At 40.0% G+C, this 25,931-nt stretch overlaps 1 protein-coding gene across 1 annotated transcript in view; it reads left to right on the forward strand.

The window, feature by feature from the left end:
* SUMF1 (sulfatase modifying factor 1) overlaps window positions 1–25,703 on the forward strand; it is a gene marked incomplete at both ends in the record, with an annotated part of 105,604 nt that extends 79,901 nt beyond the window's left edge. Inside the window, 2 exons of the mRNA XM_079712767.1 lie at window positions 15,671–15,730; window positions 25,593–25,703. Of these exons, the coding sequence (XP_079568893.1) occupies window positions 15,671–15,730; window positions 25,593–25,703 (171 nt within the window). The remainder of the gene's footprint in view (window positions 1–15,670; window positions 15,731–25,592) is intronic.
* Between the last annotated feature and the right edge of the window lie 228 nt (window positions 25,704–25,931).

A 25,931-nucleotide genomic window follows, 5' to 3' on the forward strand; every position in this document is an offset into this window, starting at 1 on the left:
ACATTTAGGTTATTTCCATGTCTTGTGTATTGTAAATAGTGCTGCAGTGAACATTGGGGTGCATGAATCTTTTCGAATTATGGTTTTCTCTGGATATATGCCCAGGAGTGGGATTGCAGGATCATATGGTAGCTCTGTTTTTAGTTTTTTAAGGAACCTCCATACTGTTCTCCATAGTGGCTGTACCAATTTACATTTCCACCAACAGTGTAGGAGGGTTCCTTTTTCTCCACACCCTCTCCAGCATTTATTATTTATGGGCTTTTTGATTATGGCCATTCTGACCGATGTGAGGTGATACCTCATTGTAGTTTTGATTTGCATTTCTCTAGTAATTAGCGATGTTGAACATCTTTTCATGTGCCTTTTGAACATCTGTATATTTTCTTTGGAGAAATGTTTATTTAGATCTTCTGCCTACTTTTTGATTGAGTTGTTTGTTTTTTGATATTGAGCTGTATGAGCTGTTTGTATATTTTGGAGGTTAATCTCTTGTCAGTTGCATCATTTGCAGATATTTTTCTCCCATTCTATAGGGTGTCTTTTCATTTTGTTTATGGTTTCCTTTGCTGTGCAAAAGCTTTTGAGTTGAATTAGGTCCTGTTTGTTTATTTTTGTTTTTATTTCCATTACTGTAGGAGATGAATCCAAAAAGATCTTGCTGCGATTTATGTCAGAGTGTTCTTCCTATGTTTTCCTCTAAGAGTTTTATAGTGTCCAGTCTTACATTTAGGTCTGTAATCCATTTTGAGTTTATTTTTGTGTATGGTGTTAGAGAGTGTTCTAATTTCTTTCTTGTATGTGTAGATGTTCAGTTTTCCCAGCATCACTTATTGAAGAACCTGTCTTTTCTCCATTGTATATTCTTGCCTCCTTTGTCACAGATTAATTGCCTATGTAAGTTTGGGTTTATTTCTGGGCTCACTATCCTGTTCCATTGATCTGTCTGTCTGTTTTTGTGCCAGTACCATACTGTTTTGACTACTGTAGCTTTGTAGTACAGTCTGAGGTCAGGGAGCATGATTTCTCCAGCTTCATTCTTTCTCAAGATTGTTTTGGCTGTTCAGTGTTTTTGTGTTTCCATACAAATTAAAAACAAAAATTTTATTCTAGTTCTGTGAAAAGTGCCGCAACACTTCTGACACTAAATGTGTAGGTTTTTTTCCATGCCAACAACCAAGTCCAATTCTCTGGACACCAACTGAGTGTCCTTCGATTCAATTTAGTCTGACACTAACCACCTGGAGTCAGCACAGACTCCAAGGTTTAAGGGCTCAGTCCTACAAGTCTGCTGCCACTTCACATGCCAGTCCAAGTATTGGGCACTCTGGGTACCCACACTTCTGCCTGAGCTGGCTCCTGAGTCGGGAGTTCCCCCAGCTCCCCTCTTTCAGGTTTGATACTTTTCTAGAACAGCTCACAGATCACTTAACTTACTATCATGGGTTTATTATAAAGGATACAAATGAACAGCCAGATGAAGAGGTACATAGGGTGGGGTCCAGAAGAGTCCCATGCCCAGGAGCTTCTATGCCTGTGACGTTGGGGTGTACCACCCTGCTGGCATGTGGGTGTGTTCACCATCTCTGAAGCTCTCCAACCTCATTGTTGGGGTTTTTTATGGAAGTTTCATTACATGGGTATAATTGATTAAATCATTGGCCATTGGCGATTAGTTCCAATTACCAGCCCTTCCCCTTCCCCCTCCCCAGTGATCAGGGAGTGGAGCTGAAAGTTCCAACTCGATAATAATGTCTGGGTCTTTCTGATTGACCAGCTCCCATCCTGAAGCTCTCTAGGGCTCTCCAGCTACCAGTCATCTTATTAGCACGCAGAAACCACTCATCACTCTGGAGAACCAGTTCAAAGACCAAATATGTATTTCCCATTGTATCACAGGGGGCTCTCCCGTCTTACTCTTCCTTCTAACCTCTCGCCTCTTTTTTTTTTTGGTGAATCTCTACTTTGGCCAAGAGTCATTACACAGAAGCTTAAGTGCAGGGTGATCATCTACTAGTTCAAATAGTATTGACATCTACAATCCCAGCCACTATTTAAGGCTCAAATGATAAAGCAGTGAACAGAGCAAAGTCCATGCTGTCAAGGTGTCTGCCTTCTAGTAGGAGAAGGAAAGCAATTTGTAATTTGTCACCAAGTGGTAAGCGCTGGTGTATTTAATTTTTTCTGGCACCGTTCTGACACCAAATGTGTGCGTTTTTTCTGACACGAAATACGTGTCATTTTTCCACACCAATTCTCCAGCACCAGTTGGGTGTCCAGAAATTCAATCCAATTCTGATACTAACTCTTAGAGTTATCCCAGACACCGCAGATTAAGGGCTCAGTCCTTCAAGACTCGTCTACTTCAGATGCCAGCTGCAAATGGGGTACCCAGGCTAGCCACACTTCTGCCTGGCAGACTGTGAATTTAGGGGTTCACATGACCCCTTCCTCAGGTTTGATAATTTACCAGAACAACTCACAGAACTCAGGAAAGCACTTTACTTATGATTGCTGGTTAATTATAAAGTATACAACTCAGGAATAGCCAAAAGAAAGACACATCTTTTCCAGGGGTTTCAGCTCTGTGCCAGGAACTGGGGACAAAGACCAGATATTTGTGTTTTGATACCACAGCAAGGAGGAAGGGGGATATATATAGGGTATGAAGAGAGAGAGTGATGGTAGGTGGAGGAGGGTATGATCTTTCAGCCTGTCTGGAAGCTTGTCATTTGACAGAGACACTAAATGGAGTGAGAAGTCTGAGGGAAGAGGCAGAAAGAACTGTAAGTGCAAAGGACAGTGATGTCACGAGGGACCCAAGAAAAGGGATAATGGGAAACAGACCAACATCATGTTGCCTTAAGAAGCATGTCCACACGCAGTCTTGTGCGTACATAAAGACACTTTCTACCGACCTGACATTGTGGCTCATTGAGGTCTCATGGCACCTGTAGTTTATTTTGTAATGAAAGGAAGATGTTGGATTTCCTCCTTATCCCTTTATTTCTGGGGTGTGATTTTTCCTTGGAGGTTTTTGAAAACCATTCCAGTAATACACAAGGGAAGATGAGACTTGACAAAGTAGGTCTATGAAATGGAACAGTTGCTTCCATGTTATGAGGTTGAGACCCCCAAACCCAGGGAGGTTTGAGCCAGTGAAACCACTGAAGGCATCTGCAGTATCAATCTAAGTATGGATGTCTGTTTAAATGGTAAGTGTTGCTACTTTAAATGTGTATTTATTCCTAAGTGAAAGAAGCAGATGTCATATGCCAAGAGAAGTACTTTAGGAGAGGCACATCTAACAAGGGGACTTTTTTCAGCTCTATCCCAAAGCTAATGAATGTCTTTTATTTTTTAACAATGTGAACTCTCGACTCACAGTTTCCCACGAGTTTTAGCCATTTTCTTGCAGTGAGCTTGTGAAATATGGACAGCTTTGTGCTCTTCAAACTGGAACAATGGAATAATTTATTTTAAAAATATGATACCACTTCAGCTCATAAGGGGCACATGGCCAAGTGGCTGAGTGTGAGCCTGGAACCATATGGCCTGGGCTTGACTCCTGGCTGCTCCACTTACTAGCTGTGTGTCATTGGACAGGCAGTTTAACCTTTCTGTTCTTTATTTCTCCATTTGTAAGATGGGGCTAATGATGGGGTGTCCAAACATTCCTAGCCTGTGTTCATGCCTGGCACAGTTGTTAATAGCGGCCCTGTTCACTCCTCAAAGTATCCTTATTTGGACAATAAATTCTATAACTGCCCTACCAATAATAGAAACTACATCAAAATATCATTTTAAAGATGAAAAACATTAAAATAGTACCTGACTCTAATATGTGCTCAGTAAATATTAGCTGCTATTATTAGCTGCTACAACTGGCATCAGTGTTTTTAAATATCCACTTTTATGTATTATCCCCCAAAGCAAGAATTTTTACTGTAGTCCTTGGGCTATGAAAGTGACATCTGTTTTTGGAAAATGGAGGACCATGGACACTGACAGCGAGTTAATACAGCTTTGCAAATTCTCTTCCTTTTTACCCTAGATTGGGTGAAACAAGTAGCATGGAGGAAATGACTGTTTTCATTCATTTCTCTAACAGGGTAATCACCATACAGCACATGCTGATTTTACAGAGAAAATACTGCAGGGTTTGTTAACTTGGACTGTGTGTTTAATGTGCTTTTCTTTCCAATCTGATCTCTAGTTTCCTTTCTTTGACCTTTCTCTGTGTGTCACCTTCCTTTTTCTCTCCTCATGCAAGGTCTAAAGCTAATTGCAGTCCCTTCTGTTGGACCTTGTGCTGGGGGATGAATAAAATTACACATAATTGAAAAAGCTTTATTTGAAATACCGGTTTCAGCTACCCACTCTTAAAATCCCTTGTTACGTTCGACATCAGGTAAACAGAGTGAGTTGGTCCGAGGTGCAGCTAGCCTGGAAGAGATTTGAGCTGGACAGGCACAGATGTGGGAGGGACCTTGACTCCTGGCCTTGTCACTAGCTAGCTGTGTGACCTGGGGCTCTCCATTTTTTATGTCTCTCTGAGTTTCACTATTCCTCATCCCTAAAATGGGGATCATGATACTTCCTGCTTCCCAAGGTTATTGTGAGGATCAAATGAGAGAAGAGGTATTAGCCTGCTCTAAGCAAATGTGGGCAGAGTTCCTTTCTTTAAAAATGGTTGAGGTGATTGAAAAGAGATCCGTTTTAGGAGACACATGAGCAGAGGCTTGAAGGAAAAGATTGAAAAGGCTGCTCCTGTTTGTGTGTTTCTGAGCTGCCTGTTGCTATAGTACCTGGTGAGTTAACAGGGGCGCTGTTTTAGCATGCATGAAGTGCTTCAAATGGGCAGCAAGATCATTTTTGTATAATCCTAAACTTCAGGCTGCCAGAACCATGCCTGTGGGAGCCCGGGTGATAAGATAGCTTGAAGGCTTGACTAGAAGTCAAGTGTGCAGACAGCCCAGCTTTTAGCCAATCAGGGCGAGGATGACTTAGCTCTCAAGGGAAGATGCACGCTTCTCAGGGTCAGAGAGTGGAGAATGAAATCTGTCCTTTTAAACTCCAAACCCCCTGTACATAAACTTCTAAGGAAACCTTTGACTCCTAGCATTTTGGGGCTCTGGAAGTTTTTTCTTCTTTGAGCTTAATCTGGTTTATGATTTTCTCTTGTTTAACTAAAACATTGTTTTTATTATAGAAAATTTCAAACATGTAGAAGTTGAGAGAATAGTATATTAAACCCCCATGTCCTTAGTACCCAGACTTAATAATTATCAACTCATGGCTAATCCTGTTTCATTTATGTTTCCGTCTACTCATCCCTGCTCCCCTTCTCTCCTGGATTATTTGAAGCCAATCCCACTCCTCATATTTTATTTAAAATACCATAATTTTAAAAATTGGTTTACTTTCATTAAAAATAGCTATAGGGCTTCCCTGGTGGCGCAGTGGTTGAGAATCTGCCTGCCAATGCAGGGGACATGGGTTCGAGCCCTGGTCTGGGAAGATCCCACATGCTGCGGAGCAACTAGGCCCGTGAGCCACAACTGCTAAGCCTGCGCGTCCGGAGCCTGTGCTCCCCAACGAGAGGCCGCGATAGTGAGAGGCCTGCGCACTGCGATGAAGAGTGGCTCCCGCTTGCCACAGCTAGAGAAAGCCCTCGCACAGAAACGAAGACCCACTACAGCAAAAATAAATTAATTAATTAATAAAAACTCCGACACCCAACATCTTCTTTTAAAAAAAAAAAAGCTTTATTGTGATATAATTGGCATAAATTGTACATTTCTAAAATGTACAGTTTGATCAGTTTGTATATGTATACATATACATAATTATATATATAAATATATATACTGATCAAAAAATAAATATATATACACACATATCCATGAACCCACCATAGCCTAGATAGTGAACATATCCAACACCCCAGAATTTCCTTGTGCCCCTTAGTAATCCCTCCATTTTGCCTTCTCTACCTCTCATACATGAGCAATTACTGATCTGCTTTGTGTCATAGTAAATTAGTTTGTATTTTTTAGAGTTTTAGATAAATGGACTCATACAGTGTGTACTTTTTTTTTGGTCTAGCTTCTTTCCCAATGGCATAGTCTTTTATTCATTCTACAAATATTACTGTGCTCCTCCTACTAGGTACCATTTTGGAAGCTGCAAGACGTCTTAGGAGGCTATTGTAGTAGTCCAGGGGAGAAGTGGTGGTTTGGAGCCAGGGTAGTTACTATGGAGATGATAGCTGCCACCCATTCGCCATCTGCCTTGGAGGTAGAGCTTATCAGACCAGCTGGATGTCGGGGTGGGAAGAGGGAGGAATTGAGAATTGCTCCTCAGGATTCTGGCTTGAGCAGACGGGTAGGGTGTAGTGAAATGGAGGAAGACTTAGTGAGAAATAGGTCTGACCTTCCCCAATTTGATCCTTTACTGGGTGTCCGTTGCTTCTTCACAGTTACTCTTGTTATCATTTGTTGGTCTTAAGCGGTATCTAATATGCAGATGAAAACAATATTTAAAACACTTCAAGGTATTCACAAGATTTCTGGGTCTTCTCACAAATGTTATTAAAATAAAGGCTAGCTGCCATTGTCAAATTGAAAATAATGAATCTCAGTTTTCTCCTCAGGTGTTTGTGGTGTCGGTTGTACCAGGCAAGGGAAAGAGAAAGTAGCGCAAAGTCAAATAATGTTTTCAGACTTTTAGAAGTTTCTTGAGGAGAAGTTCTCTCCACTCCTTCTCTGGCCACCAGAATGTTTTTGTTTGGGTTTTACCATTAAAAACGTTAATGTTTTGCTAAGTCGGCTGCTGTGGTAACAGCATCTGCATGCTGCGACCAGCTATGTGAATTTCATTGTCCTATACAATAGTCCGTCTTCCTTCTGCAGTGTTAATAACAGTTCAGCTATTTTATTAGAACTTAGACTCCTTTTGGAGGTTTTGGCCTTAGAAAAAACGGGTCAAGTTATCACTGTGGTTTTGGAATTTTGGAGGTTACGTGGCACTTTGTTTATGGGCACCTTCAGGAAGTCTGAGTTAGTCATGAACTAATAATGTGTAATAGTAAACAATAATGACTGCACATTTATTGTTTATTATTTGCTCAGTGCTTTCTATGCATCCTCTCTTTTAATCCCCACATCATTCCAGTGAGGGGATTTTATATGTGTATGTGTGTGTGTATAAATAACCTAAATGTCTACTTTTCACCTAAAAAGCAATAAACATGCAAACAAGAAACTGTGACCAATACCAAGGAAAAAGATTAGTTAAATAGAAACTGAGTAAGCACAGATACTGGATTTAACAGAGACTTAAAAGCAGCTATTATGTTTAAAGGATTAAGGAAAAATACATTCAAAGAACTGATAAAAAATACAATGTGAATCAACAAATACAGAATCACAACAGACAAATGGAAATGATAAAAGAAGAACCAAGTGAAATTTCTAGAATTGAAATTATAATAACTGAAATGAAGAGTTCCCTAGGTGAACTTGATAGCAGATTAGAAATGGTAGGATCGCAGAATTAGTGAACTTGAAGGTAAATCAAGAGAAAATTTCCAAACCAAAGAACAGAGAGGAAAAAAATTGGAGACAGATCAGCAGAGGCCTGTGTGACAGTATCAGACATTTCAACATAATTTCAACACATGTGTAATAGGAGTCCCAGATGGAGAGGGGAGAGAGAAAAGGACAAAACGTTTTTGCAGAAATGATCTAAATACTTATCAAACTTGATGAAAATCATCTACAGTTCCAGGAAATTCAGTGAACTTCAACTAGGATAAACACATATGAAAAATATACCTAGACATGTCATAGTCACAGTGCTGAAAGACAAAGAGAAAATCTTGAAAACAGCAAGAGAAAAGCACTTTATCACATACAGGATAACAATAATGTGATTAATGACTGCTTTCTCATCAGAAACAGTGCAAGTTAGAAAATGGTGGAATGATACAGTCAAAGGGCTGGAAAAAAACAACTATCAACTAAGACTTCTATATCTAGCAAAACTATCGTTTAAAAATGAATGTGAAGGAAGTCTGACTTGATTCTGGGAAAATGGAGTAGACATACATTTCCCTCTTCTTCCCACTAAATACAATTAAAACTCCGGACACTACCTAGAAAAGGAACATAAGAAGTCCCTGAAGAGTGAAAAGAAGGCAGAGTAGCTGCAGACCTTGAGACCCTAGGAATGACATGGTGGTGAGTTCCATGGATTTTCTTTTTGCCTCATATATCCCAGACTTGGAGCTGAAGAAGCCAGCAAATGCCAGGGAATGTAAACCAAAAAAGTCCCAAGAAAAGCCTGCTCTCTCTAGCCAAAGGGGAAATAGGAAATGGACAGTCTAGCAATACTGAAAACTTCTAGTCAGTAAACCACCCTACTCCATCTAAGCATGACAGGAAAACACTGTGTTTTCTCACGCCTGCAAAAGCCAGGGTGGGGAGCCTATACTTGCACCCTCATGAGGCTGTATTGAGGTGACATAATACCTCTGCCAGGGTGGTGTCAGAGAAGGCCAGGTGGGGTGCCAGGCCTTTCATAGTTGCCTGGTAGTAATGAGGCCACCCCTCTCCATGGTGTAAGTGGCTACCATTTGGGGAGCCAAAACTCTCACCTTCTCCAGTAATGAGCATCCCTCATGAGGTGTCAGTGGAGGCTGAGTGGGGAACCCAGACTTCTTCTTCCACCTGGCAGTAACGAGATGGCTCCCTCCCTTCCCCTGCCAACGTGGTGTCAAAGAAAGCCAGGGGAACAGAATATTTAAATAAGAGCCAGAGTTTTGTAACATATAAACATTATCCAGGTTTCAAGTGAATAATGACTTGTCATATCAAGAACCAGGGAGACACCAAACGAGATGAAAAAAAGACAATCGATACTAACACTAATGACAGAGATGTTAGAATTACCCATTTAGCTAAAGATTTTAAAGCAGCCATGATAAAAATACTTAAGTGAGCAATTATGAACATTCTTGAAACAAATGAAAAAAGAGAATAAAAACTTCAGAAAAGAAATAAATAGTATAAATGGGAACTAAGGGCAAATTTTAGAACTGAAAAATAGAATAACCAAAATAAAGCTTTGTGAATTGGTTCAGCAGCATAATAGAAGGGACAGAGAGGGAAAAAAAATCAGAGGGGGAAAAGAAAACGGAAACAAATTATTCAATCTGAATGATATAGAGAAAATAGAAAATGAATGAATGAATGAATGACGCCTCAGGGACCTTTGTGACTGTAAAAAGATCATCTAACATTGTTTTTCTTATTTTATTTTTTAAATTTTTAAATTTTTTTAACATCTTTATTGGAGTATAATTGCTTTACAATGGTGTGTTAGTTTCTGCTTTATAACAAAGTGAATCAGCTATACATATACATATATCCCCAAATCTCCTTCCTCTTGCGTCGCCCTCCCACCCTCCCTATCCCACCCCTCTAGGTGGTCATTTGTGTCATGGGAGTCTCAGAGGAGAGGGGAAAGAGCATGGGGCTGAAAGAGTACTCAAAGAAATAATGGCTGACAACTTCCCAAATTTGGGAGGAGATTAAACCTGTAGTCAGGAGGCTACGTGAACCTTAAATAGGATCATCCCAAAGAAACCCATACCAAGACATATCATAATTAAACTTCTGAAAACAGGAGGCAGAGAAAAATCTTGAAAGCACTCAGAGAAAACTGATACCTTATCTATAAGGGAAAGGCCAGTGTGAATGACAGTGGGTTTCTCATCAGAGACCCTAATAAAGGGCAGAAGAAATGGCATGATACTTTTCCCCTGTGTTCCCTATGGGCATGATATTTTTTAAGTGTTGAAAGAACTGCCAACCCAGAATCCTTTATCTAGTGAAATGTCTTTTACAATAGGAGGAAATCAAGACATTTTCAAATGAAAGAAAACTGGAGAATTTGTCACCAGCAGACCTATTCTAAATGAATGTCTAAAGGAAGTTCACTAAACAGAAAGGAAATGATTACAGAAAGAACCTTTGAACATCAGGATGGAAGAAGGAAGATAGTAAGGAGAAATATGGGTGCATACAGTAGGCTGTCCTTCTCTCGAGATTTTTATAACGTTGATGTGTTTCTAAATGTATTTAGAGGAAGTTTTTTTTTTTAGAGGAAGTTTTTAATGCAGTTATAAACAGGGGATGCTAGAGGGTTGGGAATGGAGGTAAATTTTCTATACTTCACTGGAATTGGTAAAATAATACCAGTAGACATATCTTATCACAGTTATATGTATATATATATAAATGTAAATATATATAAAATATTTTAAATATATATAAACATAATATTTTATGTATAACTATATGTAAAATATATCCACATATTTTAATAAAAATATAAAATGTGTTATATATTTAATATTTATATATTAATATATAATATATATTTATAAATATATTGTGTATGTATTTATATATATATAAAACTGTGATAAAGCATTATAGGTAAATAAAAATGAATTTCTTTTAAAAAAATGTTCAGGTAATCCACAGGAAGGCAGAAAAAAGAAAACAACAAAAAAATAGAGAACAGACAAAAACCAAAAAATAAAATGACAGTCTTAAGTGCTTAGATATCAGTAATTTCATTAAAAGCTCAATGGTTTAAATACATCAATTAAAAGACATTGGCAGAGTGGATTAAAAAACATAACCTAACTGTATACGGTCTACAGCAAACTCACTTCAAGTATAATGATAAATAGGTTGAAAACAAAATGATGGGAAAAGATGTTTTAGGTAAACATTAATCAGAAAAAAGCAGGAATGGCTGTATTAATGTCATATAAAGTAGACTTCAAAGCAAAGAAAATCACCAGAGTCAGAGAAGGACATTGTGTAATGATAAAATAGTTAATCTACCAAGACATAGTAATACTAAATGTGTATGCCCCAGTGAAAAGAGCTGAAACATATGAAGCAAAAACTAATAAAATTGAAAGGAGAAATAGACTAACCTGCAATTGTAGGTGGAGACTGTAATGCTCCTTTCAACAATTGATGGTACAATTATATAGAAAATCAGCAAGGATATAGAAGAACTCAACAATATCATCAACCAATGGGATCTACTTGACATTTGTAGAACGCTCTACCCTACAACAGCAGAATACCCCTTCTTTTCAAGTACTCATGGAACATATACCAAGATAGACTGTATCCTGCACCATCAAATAAACCTCAACAAATTTTGAAAAATTGAAGTCATACAGAGTGTGTTCTCCAACTGCAGTGGAATCCAACTAGAAATCAGTAACAGAAATAAAATAGGAAAATGTCCAACACTTGGACAATAAACACACTTCTAAATAATCTATGGGTCAAACCATACACTGAAATGAATGAAAATGAGCACATACGGACGAGTGCATGCCTGACCCATGAGGAGCGGCCTGTGGGGGGAGGCACCCTCCTGTGCCCTAGGGCCAGATGCTCACTCCAGGTAATCAACTCCCCACTGGGGCACAACGTATAAGAAAATCAGAATAAATGCTTGATTCCATGTCATTTTCTAAGTGAAAGCGACAGTATAGTCTACTCATACAGAAGTGCCTCATATTTTTTTAACATGCCTCATTTTTATTAACAGCTGCTTAGTATTCCACACTATGGATTTCATCACACATGGTTTAAAAGAAGTGCTTTTTGTCTCTTTGCTGACTGATGAAAATTTGTCAGACGCTCTGTTCCCTCTTTTGCTGTCCTTGTTGTTGTATCGCATATGACACGGAGGGAAAGGGAAGCGTATCTCTTGACTACATAAAATGTCGTTGTTTATGCTCCTGTGAAGAACGCCCTGGCCACCCCCAGCACATCGGTCAGCCCTCTTCCTGCAGGCTTACTCCTCATTCAACAAGCCAGTCTTGCTGAGGAGTGGTTCTGTGGCATCTACTGTGGATTTGTTTCATCACTAAGGACTTCTATGCCTTCCGAGGTGTTTTAGATGAGGCTCTATTCCCCTGCACTAGCACTCGGAGCATTACTCCTTCAGCTCTTGTCCTGAGAACTTGAGATGCACCTTGCTTGGCCTTTTGAGATTATTGGGGCTAACATTTAGAAACCTGCTCTTTTTTTTTTTCTTGCTGTCCTTGCAATCATCCAAGCATTAGAGACCTGTTCGTATTTTGCTGTCTGGGAGTAAAGCAGTTATGGGTAGTAGCCCCTTTGGAGACAACATTCACATGGGCTCTTGTCTGTTTCTGATCAGGGTCTCTGTGTTCAGTGTGTATTTTTACTTAGATTCTTGAGTACTGGTGGTGCAGGTTATGTGGCATGGCAGCCTCTCTTCTTGCCAAGTATACAGTCAGAGAGGTGAGGTATTCAGACACTACCGTCGGTAGCTTCTCAAGTTGTTTTAACCTGCAGTAACAAACTTGATCATGAGAGACAACGTTAATTTTGATTTACCGATCCTTTCTTTAATGAAAAAAATGGAGACGTTTCCCCCTTATGTTAGTTTCCTGGGGCTTCCATAACAAATTACCACAAACTTGGTGGCTTGAAACAACAGAAATTTATTCTTTTAGTTCTGGAGTCTAGAAGTCTTGAGACCAAGGTCCTGGCTGGGCTATACTCACTTCAGAGTTTCTAGAATCCTTCCTTGTCTCTTCCTAGCTTCTGGCAGTTCCCCGGAATCCTTGGCATTCTTTGACTCGTAGCTGCATCACTCCAGTCTCTGTGTCCATCTTCACATGGCCTTCTCTGTGTCCTCTCCTCCTGTTATAAGGACACCAGTCATTGGATTTAGGGCTCACCCTAATCCAGTATGACCTCATCTTAACTAATACAGAAATTACAAATCTGCAAAGTTCCTATTTCCAAATAAGGTCACATTCTGAGGTGAACATGAATTTGGGAGGACACTAGTCAACCCACTACACACTCTGAGTAATTTTTCTGGTTTTTTTTGTTTTGTTTTGTTTTGTTTTTTGGCAAAGTGGTAAGCATTTCAAACAGATGTAGCTGATCCTACATCATGTTGTTTTCTGGCAAAAATAGTTTTATTTATAAGGACCAAATGAGCAGCCACCTAGAGGACTGTGTTAACTGCTGTGGTCGTATCAGCCCGGGATGACTCTCATGAGTGCTTGGGTCACTTTGATGAGTGTCTTTTTTTGTGTGTGTGTGTGGTACACGGGCCTCTTACTGTTGTGGCCTCTCCCGCTGCGGAGCACAGGCTCCGGACACACCGGCTCAGTGGCCATGGCTCACGGGCCCAGCTGCTCCACGGCACGCGGGACCCTCACGGACCAGGGCACGAACCCGCGTCCCCTGCATCGGCAGGCGGACTCTCAACCACTGCGCCACCAGGGAAGCCCGAGTGTCATTTTTATTGATTGCAGACTTCCTTCATTGGAGATGGTGGTGAAAGGGAACTGTTCTGTTCTCCTTCCTGTTGGCAAATCAGCTCCTTTTTGTTGTTCTTGGATCTAACTTGACAAAAGAATTTAATCTTGCATGATAGCAGATACTGTGAGAGACTTTAATCAGCATTTAAACTGTCATTTTTTCCATTGTAACCCAGCATGCAGAGACCCCCCTGAAGCAGTGTAACGCAAGAATCCCCAAGCAAGAAATTTAATGTAGGAGAGAGCGGCCATGCTATGGGATAGCTACACAGCTTTAAATGCTTTCATTTCTGCTTCAGTGAATTCTTGGTGATTATGCTGCTTTTATAGAATGATAAACTCACCCAGCAGATTCTGTTGTAATGGCTGTCAGATTCCAGTTACTCCTGGGAAGGATGCTGTTTTGTGAAGTCATTATTTTCATATGTAGCTCCTCTCAATTATAGCTTGCCCATTTGTAATCAATAAAAGTTTGTTAATGTAACATAAAACATTTAAGGCCATGGAAATACTGTGGCCTTGCAGTGGAATGAAAAATAACCAGTGGCTTGGTCTTTGACAGCTTTTAAGTACCTGGCTTAGAAGAAAACATGAACTTCTGCCCACAAGTTGACATTTGCGAGTCAGTGTGTTAGCCATGCTTGGAGAAAACATGGTTCTTTTAACTTCTGCCACTGACGTCTGGGCCTTTGATAAGCAAAAGGAAAACTAAGACAGGAGGCTCTGTTCAACCTTCTCTTATTTTCAGTAAACAAAGAACAGGCAGCTGTATGATTAGTTGACTTCTTGCATAACAAAGGAAAAGCAAAAAATTCTTATCCCCCTCAGACGTCCCAGATGTGGCTCTGGTTTGTAGGAGTTTACTGGTAACTCTCAAATACTCTTTGCATGGCTTACGTGATGATGAGGCTTTTGTCCTGGCAGCTTTACGGTGTTCATTTCCATTGCACATTTATCCAGAGCCCTCCCTAGAAGTAATAGTCTTACCTCTTGGCTGGCTTTTTCTGGCTCCAATTCTCATTGCAGTGGTAGCTACTGTTCCTTCTTTTTTTGGTGGGGAGGGTGCTGCGTTGGGTTTTCGTTGCTGCGTGCGGGCTTCCTCTAGTTGCGGTGAGTGGGGGCTACTCTTTGTTGAGGTGCGTGGGCTTCTCATTGTGGTGGCTTCTCTTGTTGCAGAGCATGGGCTCTCGGCGCGCAGCACACGGGCTCAGTAGCTGTGGCACATGGGCCCTAGAGCGCATGGGCTTCAGTAGTCGCGGCGCATGGGCTCAGTAGTTGTGGCTCAAGGGCTCTAGAGTGCAGGCTCAATAGCTGTGGCGCACGGGCTTAGTTGCTCCGCGGCATGTATGATCTTCCTGGACCAGGGCTCGAACCTGTGTCCCCTGCATTGGCAGGTGGATTCTTAATGACTGAGCCACCAGGAAAGTCCCGCCACTGTTCCTTCTTGCCTTCTTTTAGGCCTTGCCCAATTTCCTATACTCTTGGTCTCTAAACTCTGGAGCCAGGCTGCCTCGGTGTGAATCCTCGTTCTGGCATTTGCTTAATCTCAGAAGTCGTTACAGAAATTACATGAGTTAATATTTGCAGAATACTTAGAACTCTACTTGGTTCATAATACATACTGTATAAATCTTTTTGAAAAAGATAAACTATGTTCTATATCTTGATTGTGGTGGTGGTTACATGACTATACACTTGTCAAAACTCATCAGAAGTGTGCATTTAAAAGTTTTAAAAGTATAAAAGTTTACTGTATATAAAGTATACCTCAGTAAACCTGACCTAAAATTTTTTTAAAGATAAAAAGCATATCCGTTTATTCAGTCAGCAAAGGGTTTATTAGGTGTTGAACAGTAGGATTTTAAAAACATAATTCAAAGAGGCTTGCCAATTTAGTTGAGGTGGCCAGTTATAATGCAGGATAAATTTGCCCATCAGTGTGAGAAGGTGATGTAAGAGGTGCTGCGAAGCAGCTTATTAGTCATCTAGGTAGGAAACACTGTAGGGGTTTGGATTGCTTAAGGTAGTCACAAAGAGTTCACCAAAGAGTCGGAACTTGAGCTGGACCTTAGAAGATGTAGGATTTGGAAAGGTGGGCATTCAAGAAGGTGCATGGGTGCAGGTGCAAGACCCAGGGGCAGAAATGCATGTGGAGACTTTAGGCAACCATGTGAGAGCTGGTTGGTTTAAAATAGACCCTCTGACTGTGGGAGGGACAGCTGTGCTTTATGGACTAATGAGTTCTCTTCTCTTCATCCACAGAAAGGCCCCCCTTCTGGGAAAGACCGGGTGAAGAAAGGTGGATCCTACATGTGCCATAAGGTAAGTCAAGTCACTAAACTCTGTTTTGGTGTTCTAACAGCAGGTTTATGGATCCATTGTAAACATTAGCCCCAAGATGTCTCATCCACTTCTGTTAATACATACCTATCTCCATCAACGCCAGGAAAAAAAAAGTTTGTGCACAGGCATGGGGAAAAGTGGTTCAAGAAGCAGAGGTTGTAAATGATCTGTTGTCAACCATATTCCATCTGTTGTATCTTGACCCTTTGAGAGACCTTTGTTGTCCCATGAATCAGGGTGAGCTATATATCTGGTTTCCAGCATGTAAGTCTGGAAGCACACCCTTAATTTATTTGAGACTCCTGTAAATTTCTGGCTTGTCTGTTGAGATTAAGTTGAGAGTTATAAATGGAGGGTAGATTGTGGTATACTGGAATAAAAACATCCCAAGTGTTCTAGGTATATAGTGTGTGCTTTGTGGAATAAACATCTCTCTCAGAGAATGATTCTTCTCTTTGGGCTATAATTTCAGTGTCAGAGTTGGTTGTTCTTGGCGAGTAGAAGTAACTCAGTGTTTCCTGAGTTACCTTTTTAAGGTGTTCAGAAATCGAATACCACTTCTCTCCCTTTTTTTCTTTAAATCATATATTTTTAGTTTATCTAGCACTTCAACTTCTATCTCGATGCAAACATGGCATTTTGCGGATTGTTATTACAAGAAGCTTCCCATGGTAATTCAGTCAGAGACAAAACTGTAATGGCTCCAGATTAAGTTATTAATTTGATAATGGAGGCATTGTCAAACTTTGCCTTAAAATAATGGTTCTCAGGCTTCCCTGGTGGTGCAGTGGTTGAGAGTCCACCTGCCGATGCAGGGGACACGGGTTCGTGCCCTGGTCCGGGAAGACCCCACATGCCGCGGAGCGGCTGGGCCCGTGAGCCATGGCCGCTGAGCCTGCGCATCCAGAGGCTGTGCTCCGCAACGGGAGAGGCCACAGCAGTGTGAGGCCTGCATACCGCAAAAAATAAATAAATAAATAAAAATAATGGTTCTCAAACTTTATTGTACATTAGAATCATCTGGGTTCTATAAAAGATGTTGATGCCTATTTCCTCACTCACCTCATTCTGACTTGATATTTCTGGATTGTGACCTGGGCATCAGGATTTTAAAGCTCTCAAGGTGATTATAACATACATCAAAGTTTGGGAGCCACTGGCCTAAAGAGAACCTATTTAAATTATGTATATCTGTGAGTTCGTAGGGGTGTGTGTCTTCTGCATTTCTTAGAATTTTTAGTGTAGTTATTTAGGTGGCAGTTCATAGAGTTGAGTTGACTTTATGCTTTACACTTACCTTTATAACAAGATGTGGACAAATTTATCTTTAAAATTCTAACTTTAATTTTAAATTAAAAGCATTGCCCTAGGTTGTCCCAGTATTTTTAAGTGTTCATATACCCATCTGTCTGTAGTCCCAGATTTTTTTCCTCTGATTCAAGCTGTTGCTGCAGGTGTATCTGAATCCTCTTGCTGGGGAACCAGACTTTCATGTAAAACAGGTGAATCTCTTTTGCACAAGAGCATCTCAAAACCCTAATTACCACCAGTTATGTGTCTGACATATGGCACTTTTCCTAATTGGGAGTCCATTTACTCTATAAGAATTAAAGACCAGAAGATTTTTTTCTCACAAATAAGTGGAGAAAATGAATCCTGTAAAAAACATTTTAAGCATGAACACCAAAATATTCCAGTGCCATGCATATGAATGTGTCTACTTTAACATTTCATTTTTCTTGCTTATTTTAAATATTTTAAATTTTTATAAGCTTCTTAATTTATTCTTTTAAAATATCTTTTAACGTTTTATATATATATATATATATATATATATATATATATATATATATATATATATATATATATTTGTGTGTGTGTGTGTGTGTGTGTGTATGCAGGCCTTTCACTGTTGTGGTCTCTCCCGTTTGTGGAGCACAGGCTCCGGACGCGCAGGCTCAGTGGCCATGGCTCACGGGCCCAGCCGCTCCGTGGCATGTGGGATCTTCCCGGACCGGGGCACGAACCCGTGTCCCCTGCATTGGCAGGTGGACTCTCAACCACTGCACCACCAGGGAAGCCCTGTATTTTTAATAAATACATTTTCATGGTACAGTTGGTTTTTGTATATTTATGTTGTGTCCTGTAACCTTGTTAAACTCATCTGTATAAGTGATGTTTTTGTAGATTTAAAAAATATATATATATATATCTTTATTGGAGTATAATTGCTTTACAATGTTGTGTTAGTTTCTGTTGTACAACAAAGTGAATCAGCTCTAAGTATACATACATCCCCATATCTCTTCCCTCTTGAGCCTCCCTCCCATCCTCCCTATCCCACCCCTCTAGGTCGTCACAAAGCATCGAGTTGATCTCCCTGTTGTTTTTGTACATTCTGTTGTATTTTCTACATAAGTGGTTATACCGTCTGTGAGTATAGACAATTTTACCTCTTCCTTTTTAATCTGGATACTTTTATTGCTTTTTCTTACTGTATTGTGTTGGCTAGAACCTCCAGTATATTGTTGAATAGGAGTGGTAAGAACAGACAGTCTTACCTAATTTTTGATCTTAGGGGAAAAACATATGACTTTTCAAAATTAGCTATGATATAAGCTGTAGCGTTTTCAAAGATGCCCTTTATCAGCTTGAGCAAGTCTCCTTCTAGTCCTAGATTTCTGAGAATTTTTTTTATCAGAAATGGATGTGGATTTTGCCAGATGCTTTTTCTAAGGCTATTGAGATGTTTATGTGGTTTTTCTTTTTCAGCCTGTTAATATGGTGAATTATAGTCATTGATTTTCTGTTTTCAAATGTTAAACCATCCTTGGCTTCCTGGAATACATCCACTTAGTTATGATGTATTATCCTTTGTATATATCTTGGATGCAGTTTGCTAAAATATGTTTGTGATTGGTATTGGTCTCTTGTTTTTTTGTTTTTGTTTTTGTCTGGTATTAGTATCTGGCTTCATAGATTGAATTGGGAAATATTCCTCATCTTGAATTTTTGGGGGAAGAGTTAATGTAGAATTAGCATTTTTCTTCCTTAAATGTCTGATAGAATTTCCCCAGGAAAACCATTTGGGCCTAAAATTGTAACCATACATTTAATTTAGTTAATAGCTACAGAGTTGTGCAGATTATCTGTTTGTTCTTGATTAAGCTCTGGGAGTTTGTGTCTTTCAAGGAATTTGTCCATTTCAGCTGAGTTAATGAATTTATTGACATAAACTTTGCCTTTTCACTTGCTGTTTAGACCATTTACATTTAATGTGATTGTTGGTATGGCTGGGTTTAAATTTGTTGTCTTGATATTTGTTTTTCTCTTTGTCTCATCTGTTCTTTTCCTTTTGCTTTTTTTTTTCTTAACTTTTTTTGGATTAAGTGTTTTTTTATCACTTCATTGTCTCTCCTTTGGCTTATTAGCTATAACTCTTTGTTTTAAAAATTTTGTGGCTGATTTAGAGTTTATATTATACATCTTTAACTTTTCTTAGTCACCCTGAAGGATAAGTTTTAATTTAATCAGGCTCAGAGTGATGGAGAGAGTATTCCAGAAAAGAGAATAGCAGAGTGACAAAACTGAGTGGGATCCACAAGATTTTCCAGAGAGAAATGGCAGCTCTAGGATCTTTGGTCAAGTTAATTGTAGATGATGTAGGTTTTTAACCTCAGCCTGGTTATTTTGGTGTAGTCAAGAAAACAGCACAGTGTTGGCTGTGAATTACTTTCAGTGCTTATTCTTTACACTAGATGAAGAGTGGCAGTTTTAACTGCCACTAAGTATATTAAGATGTGGACTCTAGAATTAGATCTGGGTTGGAGTTCTGTAACTGTTCTTTCCTAGTCTTTGCCTGTAACATTAGGCAAATTACTTAACCTTTCTAAGCCTCCGTTTTCACATTTGTAAAATGTACATCATAATTGCACCTATTGTAAGGTTCTTACGAGGAATAAATGCAGCAAAGTAAATAAGCACTTGGTACAGTGCGTAGCTCATGGTAAAGTCTCTGTAAGTTAGTTGCTGCTAACACCATCATTCTTAATCATCATCTTTATTATAATAAGATTGTTTTCCCCCATTTTCTCTTTTGAATAAAAACCAACTAATGAACTGCTAACTAGATAGGCAGAATCCTGGAAATGATTACTATAGCACAGGTAAAAATCAGTAAAAGAAAGAAAATCAATAGAAAGAGAAAAGAATAATGTAATTCATTTTGAAAAAAAAATCACCTTGCTTAGAAGGGGACTTACTTTTGATTGTGGCCCAGGGCCAGTTTGCATGGCTAAAGTAAGCTCTGATGATTATTTTTGACTTTTTGAAAGTCCCTCCAAAGTATAGCTTCAGTAAGGAGACGAGGCACAGAAAGAACAACTATGAGTCAACATGGTGTTAAGAGCACAGATTCTGGAATGGGACTGAAAAGACTGTACTCCTGGATTCACAGTTACAAACCATGTGACCTTAGGCACACTATTACCGTACCTGTGCGTCAGTTTTATCCTTGTGTATACGATGCACATGCTAATAATACCTACCTCAGGATTATTGAGAGGATTAAGTCAGTTAATACATGTGAAGTTCTTAGAACAGTTCACATATTAAGTACTCAAGAAATTCTAATCTTTCTTGAAGTTGTTAGATTAATCTCTGTGGGATCTTTAGCCCAACCTACAACATTGATGAAATCCTCACTCCCCTACACCCTCAACCCCACCATTTTACACCAAGATTAGTAGCAAAAGGAGTTGTCCAAGTGTCAGTGGCAAGAGCAATGGATGGGAAATTGAGAGACCTGAGTCCTGCTGTGTCATTTTTCTATAGTCATTTTGTTCATAATGAGTTACAATTACCTTAAAACTGTTCTTTATCCCTAAAAGTCTTCCTCTCATAAAAATCATATTGCCGTCCCACTTGACTTCAGAGCCCCAAGGCTGGTAAGCCATTATCTTAAATGAATTGTTCTTGAATCCAGGATCATATTCTTAGTGCAGATATCGAGGTCAATTTCACAAAGTAATTAGCCATTTTGATGAAATGGGGCTAAAATAGGCCCTCACTACTACCTCGGTTCTTAATTAATAAAATGACCCATATTTCAACCACTCAAAGACCTAACATCATTAATAACCATTTTTGGTGCTAAAACTAGAGTTGGAAAAAAAGAAAGAGCAATGAGGACATATGAAATCAGGCCATTTTCCTCTTTAATTACATATTTCATTAGTTGCCCGTTACCGGAATTTAAAATGAACTACTTATTAATAAATGTTTGCTGAGTGAATGAGTGCATTTGCAGTGGAATGATAATGTGAACTGACTGTTTTCTCATGTGATGGTCCTGACCTTTCAACACTAACTTGTAGTGAGACTTGCTTTTTAGTGTTTAGTTCTTCATCATTTAGGTTAATGGAAGACTTTAGGTACTGCTATGATCCAAAAAAGGACTAGCTCTTTTTGTTGTCACTGATTTTAAGCTTTTTTGTTATGTAAGCAAAACATTTTCATTGCATAAAAATTAGAAAATAAATAATAAACATAAAAATGAAAAAAATCGTTCACCCTGCTTTCTGAAGAAAACTATTAATAGTATTCTACCAAACTTTTTGGTGCACTTTTATTTTTTCTTCCCAAAATGAAATTATGCTGTATGTACCAGGGCCTTCAAATATGACTATGGTCAATAATCTCATACATCATGGATCTCTTTTCTGATCACAGTGTTCCAGTCAGGCACAATTCTTCACCGTTGCTACAGCCTGCATTTTGTGGCATATGAAAACCAAATTTTAAAACAGTTTGATATATAATTTGAGAGATAAGTTGCATATTGAACTATGCCATCCAACAAAGACCTCAGTCGTATGCCTTGTCACCAGAGATACCCCTTCACCTTTTCCATTTATATAACAAATAATTTTCCTATTTTTGTTGCAAATGCGTAACCATATTCAGATGCTGGCAAGGAATCATCTTCCCAACACAAGATCACTAAGACCTGCAGAGAAGCTGCTTTTGTTTTAGTAAGGAAGCAGGTTAACCCAAGGAGGTCGGATAAGACAGGCAAAGTGAGCTCCTTTAATTAAGAGTGTTGTGTTCATTATAAAGTAACAATTACGATAATCTCCACATGTCTACTGCTTTACTTTTTCACGTAAAGATAAGATGAAGCATTTTGACATTATTCCATTAATAGCCCCATTTTATCGGAAGAGGGAGCAGATTCAGAAAGGCTTTGCCTAAGGTTAAATAGCTAATAAGTCTTGGATTTTGCCTTTTCAGGTGAGTAAATTAGCAAAATGTTTGTCACAGTTTCCACCTGTGTCAAGCCCAACCTCTTTCTGCCAAGAAGACCACCTTTAATGTGACTCCATGCTATTTATCTACCCACGTTTCCTGCTTTTTATCATGTTATCCTCTCTGTACCACTCATTGCTTTTGCCTGGAATTCTCATTCTCTAAATCTTTGGGCAGCTCAGCTCTCGAAGCGCCTCATCAGAGGAGCCTTCCCAGGCCACCTTATCTAAGTAGCACCTAGTCACGCCTAGTCCTCTCTCCCTATGTGACTTTCTTCCAAGCTGACCACTGCCAGAAGCAGTCTTGAATTTATCTCTTTATTTATTGTCTGACTACTTAACTCCTTGTTGAATGTAAGCTTCCCGATAACGGGTACATTGTTTTGTTCCGCATTGCTTCCCTTGTGCCCAGAATAGCATCTAGCATGTTGTAAACTCTCAAATATTCAATGAATAAATAAACCCTGCTCTGACAGTCTCAAGCTGTGGCCTTGCTATCCTCTTCACTTGCCTGAATTTTTCCATTTTCATGCCTCTGATGTCATTGTTTTCTCCACTTAACATACCTTCTTTCCTCGTTTCTAAGTCCTGTAAATCGGTGCTACTCAGTTTGTGGTCCATGGGCCCATAGCATTAGCAGCACCTGTAAGCTGGTTAGAAATGCAGATTCTTGGACCCCACACCTTACTTACTGAATCAGGATCTCTGGGTTTGTGGCCTAGGAATAGTTATTTACATGAGCTCTCCAGGCTATTCTTCTGTATACTCAAGTCGGAAGACCACTGCCATAATCACGTAATTCCCGCTCTGGCCAAGTTCTGCCTTCAGAAGTCTTTCCTAAAAAATTAGACATTTAGGGCTTCCCTGGTGGCACAGTGGTTGAGAGTCCGCCTGCCGATGCAGGGGACACGGGTTCGTGCCCCGGTCCGGGAGGATCCCACATGCCGCGGAGCGGCTGGGCCCGTGAGCCATGGCTGCTGGGCCTGCGCGTCCGGAGCCTGTGCTCCGCAGCGGAAAAGGCCACAACAGTGAGAGGCCCGCGTACCGCAAAAAAAAAAAAAAAAAAAAAAAAGAAATTTAGTGACCATTTCCTCCCCTGAATTAATAGTAGCCTCAGAATATTTTAACCCTAGCTTGTTTTGTAGCTTTTTGATGTGTAATCATTGTTTCCTCAACCAGCCTGTGATCTCCAGCGGGACACTGTGCACAGGAGGCGATCAGGAAACGCTTGATTGTTTTTTGTCATGTGTGGTCCAGTTATGGGACAAGAATGTCCCTTTCTGACTGCCTGCCCCCCTGCCCCAAACTCAATTCTTGCTCCATTGTGGAATTCACTACACACACTGAGAGCATGGGGCCCTGCATTATCCACAGGAGCTTGATTCTAGAAATACCAAAGCACCTTGCTTCACAGCAGCCCAGTGAGTAGGCCCTACATGGAACAGAGCTTCTGCTGTGTCTTCCTGCATGGTCACCTCTACTCATTTTAGAGCTTCCATTGCATCCCAATCACAGGTAGTAGCAGATGCCATCACTTCTTTCATTATTTCAGGCATATTTTTTTATTCATTTTCCCTCTGCCTGCCTGAATATTGGTAATAGTGTTACATTCTTCACTGGCCACAGGGAAAATGAGAAAATTGGTTGCTACTGTTCTGCTATCTATAAAAGACAGAGCACCATGTCTTTTTTTTCTTTTTTTTTATGGTGGAAGTGCTCCAGAGAATTCCTTTGTCAGCTCTAGAGATAATTTTTATGAAGATTAGAAACATTCAACTTTCGTGAGAGAAAGGAGTATAATAAGAATTAAGGAAAAAACAAAAAACCTCTTTCATGCTGACCTATTTTGCCCCTCCACAAATTCTCTCTCCTTCATGAGTTCCAAAGTTACTCTACATGATTCTTTGTGCAGTTTCGTTAACCAGCGGCAGGGACTTGAGTTTCCCAGGGCCCACTCAGAGTTGATGCTCTTGGTACACAGGGTAACTAGTTTATTTTCATTCTCTGTTATTTATTTATTTAGTTATTTATTTTTGCGGTACGCGGGCCTCTCACTGTTGTGGCCTCTCCCGTTGCGGAGCACAGGCTCCGGATGCGCAGGCTCAGTGTCCATGGCTCACGGGCCCAGCCGCTCCACGGCACGTGGGATCTTCCCAGACCGGGGCACGAACCCGTGTCGCCTGCATCGGCAGGCGGACTCTCAACCACTGTGCCACCAGGGAAGCCCCATTCTCTGTTATTTTTGATCAAAGATCTTAGGACATAAGAGTTCCATGCATGGTTATTTTTGGAATGTGGAAGCTTTTGAAGTGTTTGAATCCAGTCATCTGTGGTTATTCACTGAATATCTAGTAGGTGACCAGGGATATGTGTTAGGCTTTCTTATTTGTGGAAGTACGTGTGTACATGCAGGGGGCTATAACAGGGGTGGGACAGAATCATGAGTTGTGATGCCTTTCCATCTACGAGTATCGACTGTTGCTAGGCAGTCAAGCACAGCACAGTTAGACCTGGGTTCGAATTCTACTTCTTTTAACAACTGTGTCATGTAGGGTAACTCATTTAATTCCTCTGGCCATTATGATCAAATCAAATAAGTGATGAAGGCGCCTAACACCATGCCTGGAGAGCTTGATGTCTGTGTGTTTGTGCATATGTATATACCATACTCTGCTCTTATAAAATAAAACAATACCAAACAAGTCCCCCACACAAAGATACATAGCTTTATGAATTACTATGATTTAAACTCCAAAAGCAATGTATTAAGAAAAAATGTTTTCCACAGCCTTTCCTGCTCTTGATGTTCCTGGGCTTGCTGTTCAATTTTTGCCAACCTGCTGGATAGTAAATAATATCTTAATGTTGCTCTTAATTAATATTTTCCCAATTGCCATTTAGCTTTATTACTTGGTTTCTTGTCAAATGCTATTCTAAATGTGCAAATAACTTTTTAAATTATAAAAGTAATACATAGTTATCATCGGAAATTTGAAACTCCACTGCCTGAGGATAACTACGGTTCGGATTATGGTGCATTTTGAATCTTCCAGTCTGCTTTTCTTTGGCATACGTGATTATCTAGATTGAGATCATAGCACATATACAGTTTTGTATTCTGACTTTTTCATTTAAGATTGTATCCTGAGAAATTCCTATGTCATTAAATGTTACATGAAAACATGCCTTTTAATGGCTGCTTACTAGTCTAAATTATGGATGCGCCATAACTTATGTAACCATTGGTCGTTACATTTTTTTTAACTGTTCTAAGTAATGCTGACACCAACATCTTTGTACTATATCTAGTCATGTTTATAACATAACACCGGATAATGTGGTGAGCTCTGAATGTGCTACCCTTTTCGGAAACATAGCTGCTAAATGTGCAGGAGGCGGGTGCCTGTAGGGCAGGCACTGTCTGCAGACAGGCATAATTCTCTACAGTTGGTACTTGGGTACAACATCAGTCTGACAGTTGAGAGCCTTCAGCCCAGAGTCCAAGAGCACTCATGTGTCTGGTTCTCTCTGCAAAGTCCTACTGCTACAGGTATCGCTGTGCTGCTCGAAGCCAGAACACACCTGACAGCTCCGCTTCGAATCTGGGATTCCGCTGTGCAGCCGACCACCTGCCCACCACAGGCTAAGAGCCACGAAGAGCCTTCCTGAATCGGAGAAGAAGTCGTGTCTAACCTGCACGCGGCTTCCCTCAGAAGGCTGAACAACCTCGTGTGAAGAATTCCCACCCCGAGGTGGGTTACATACCTGCCCAATGGCCAAAGGAACCGTGTGGCGAGACCAAATAGCTGACCTGCATCAGCAAGTGTGCTTTATTGTGTGGTGTATTTCACGTTTTACTTTTGAGAGTCTTTTAA

The sequence above is a fragment of the Hyperoodon ampullatus genome, assembly GCF_949752795.1.
Source record: "Hyperoodon ampullatus genome assembly, chromosome: 10".
Classification (NCBI taxonomy): domain Eukaryota; kingdom Metazoa; phylum Chordata; class Mammalia; order Artiodactyla; family Ziphiidae; genus Hyperoodon; species Hyperoodon ampullatus.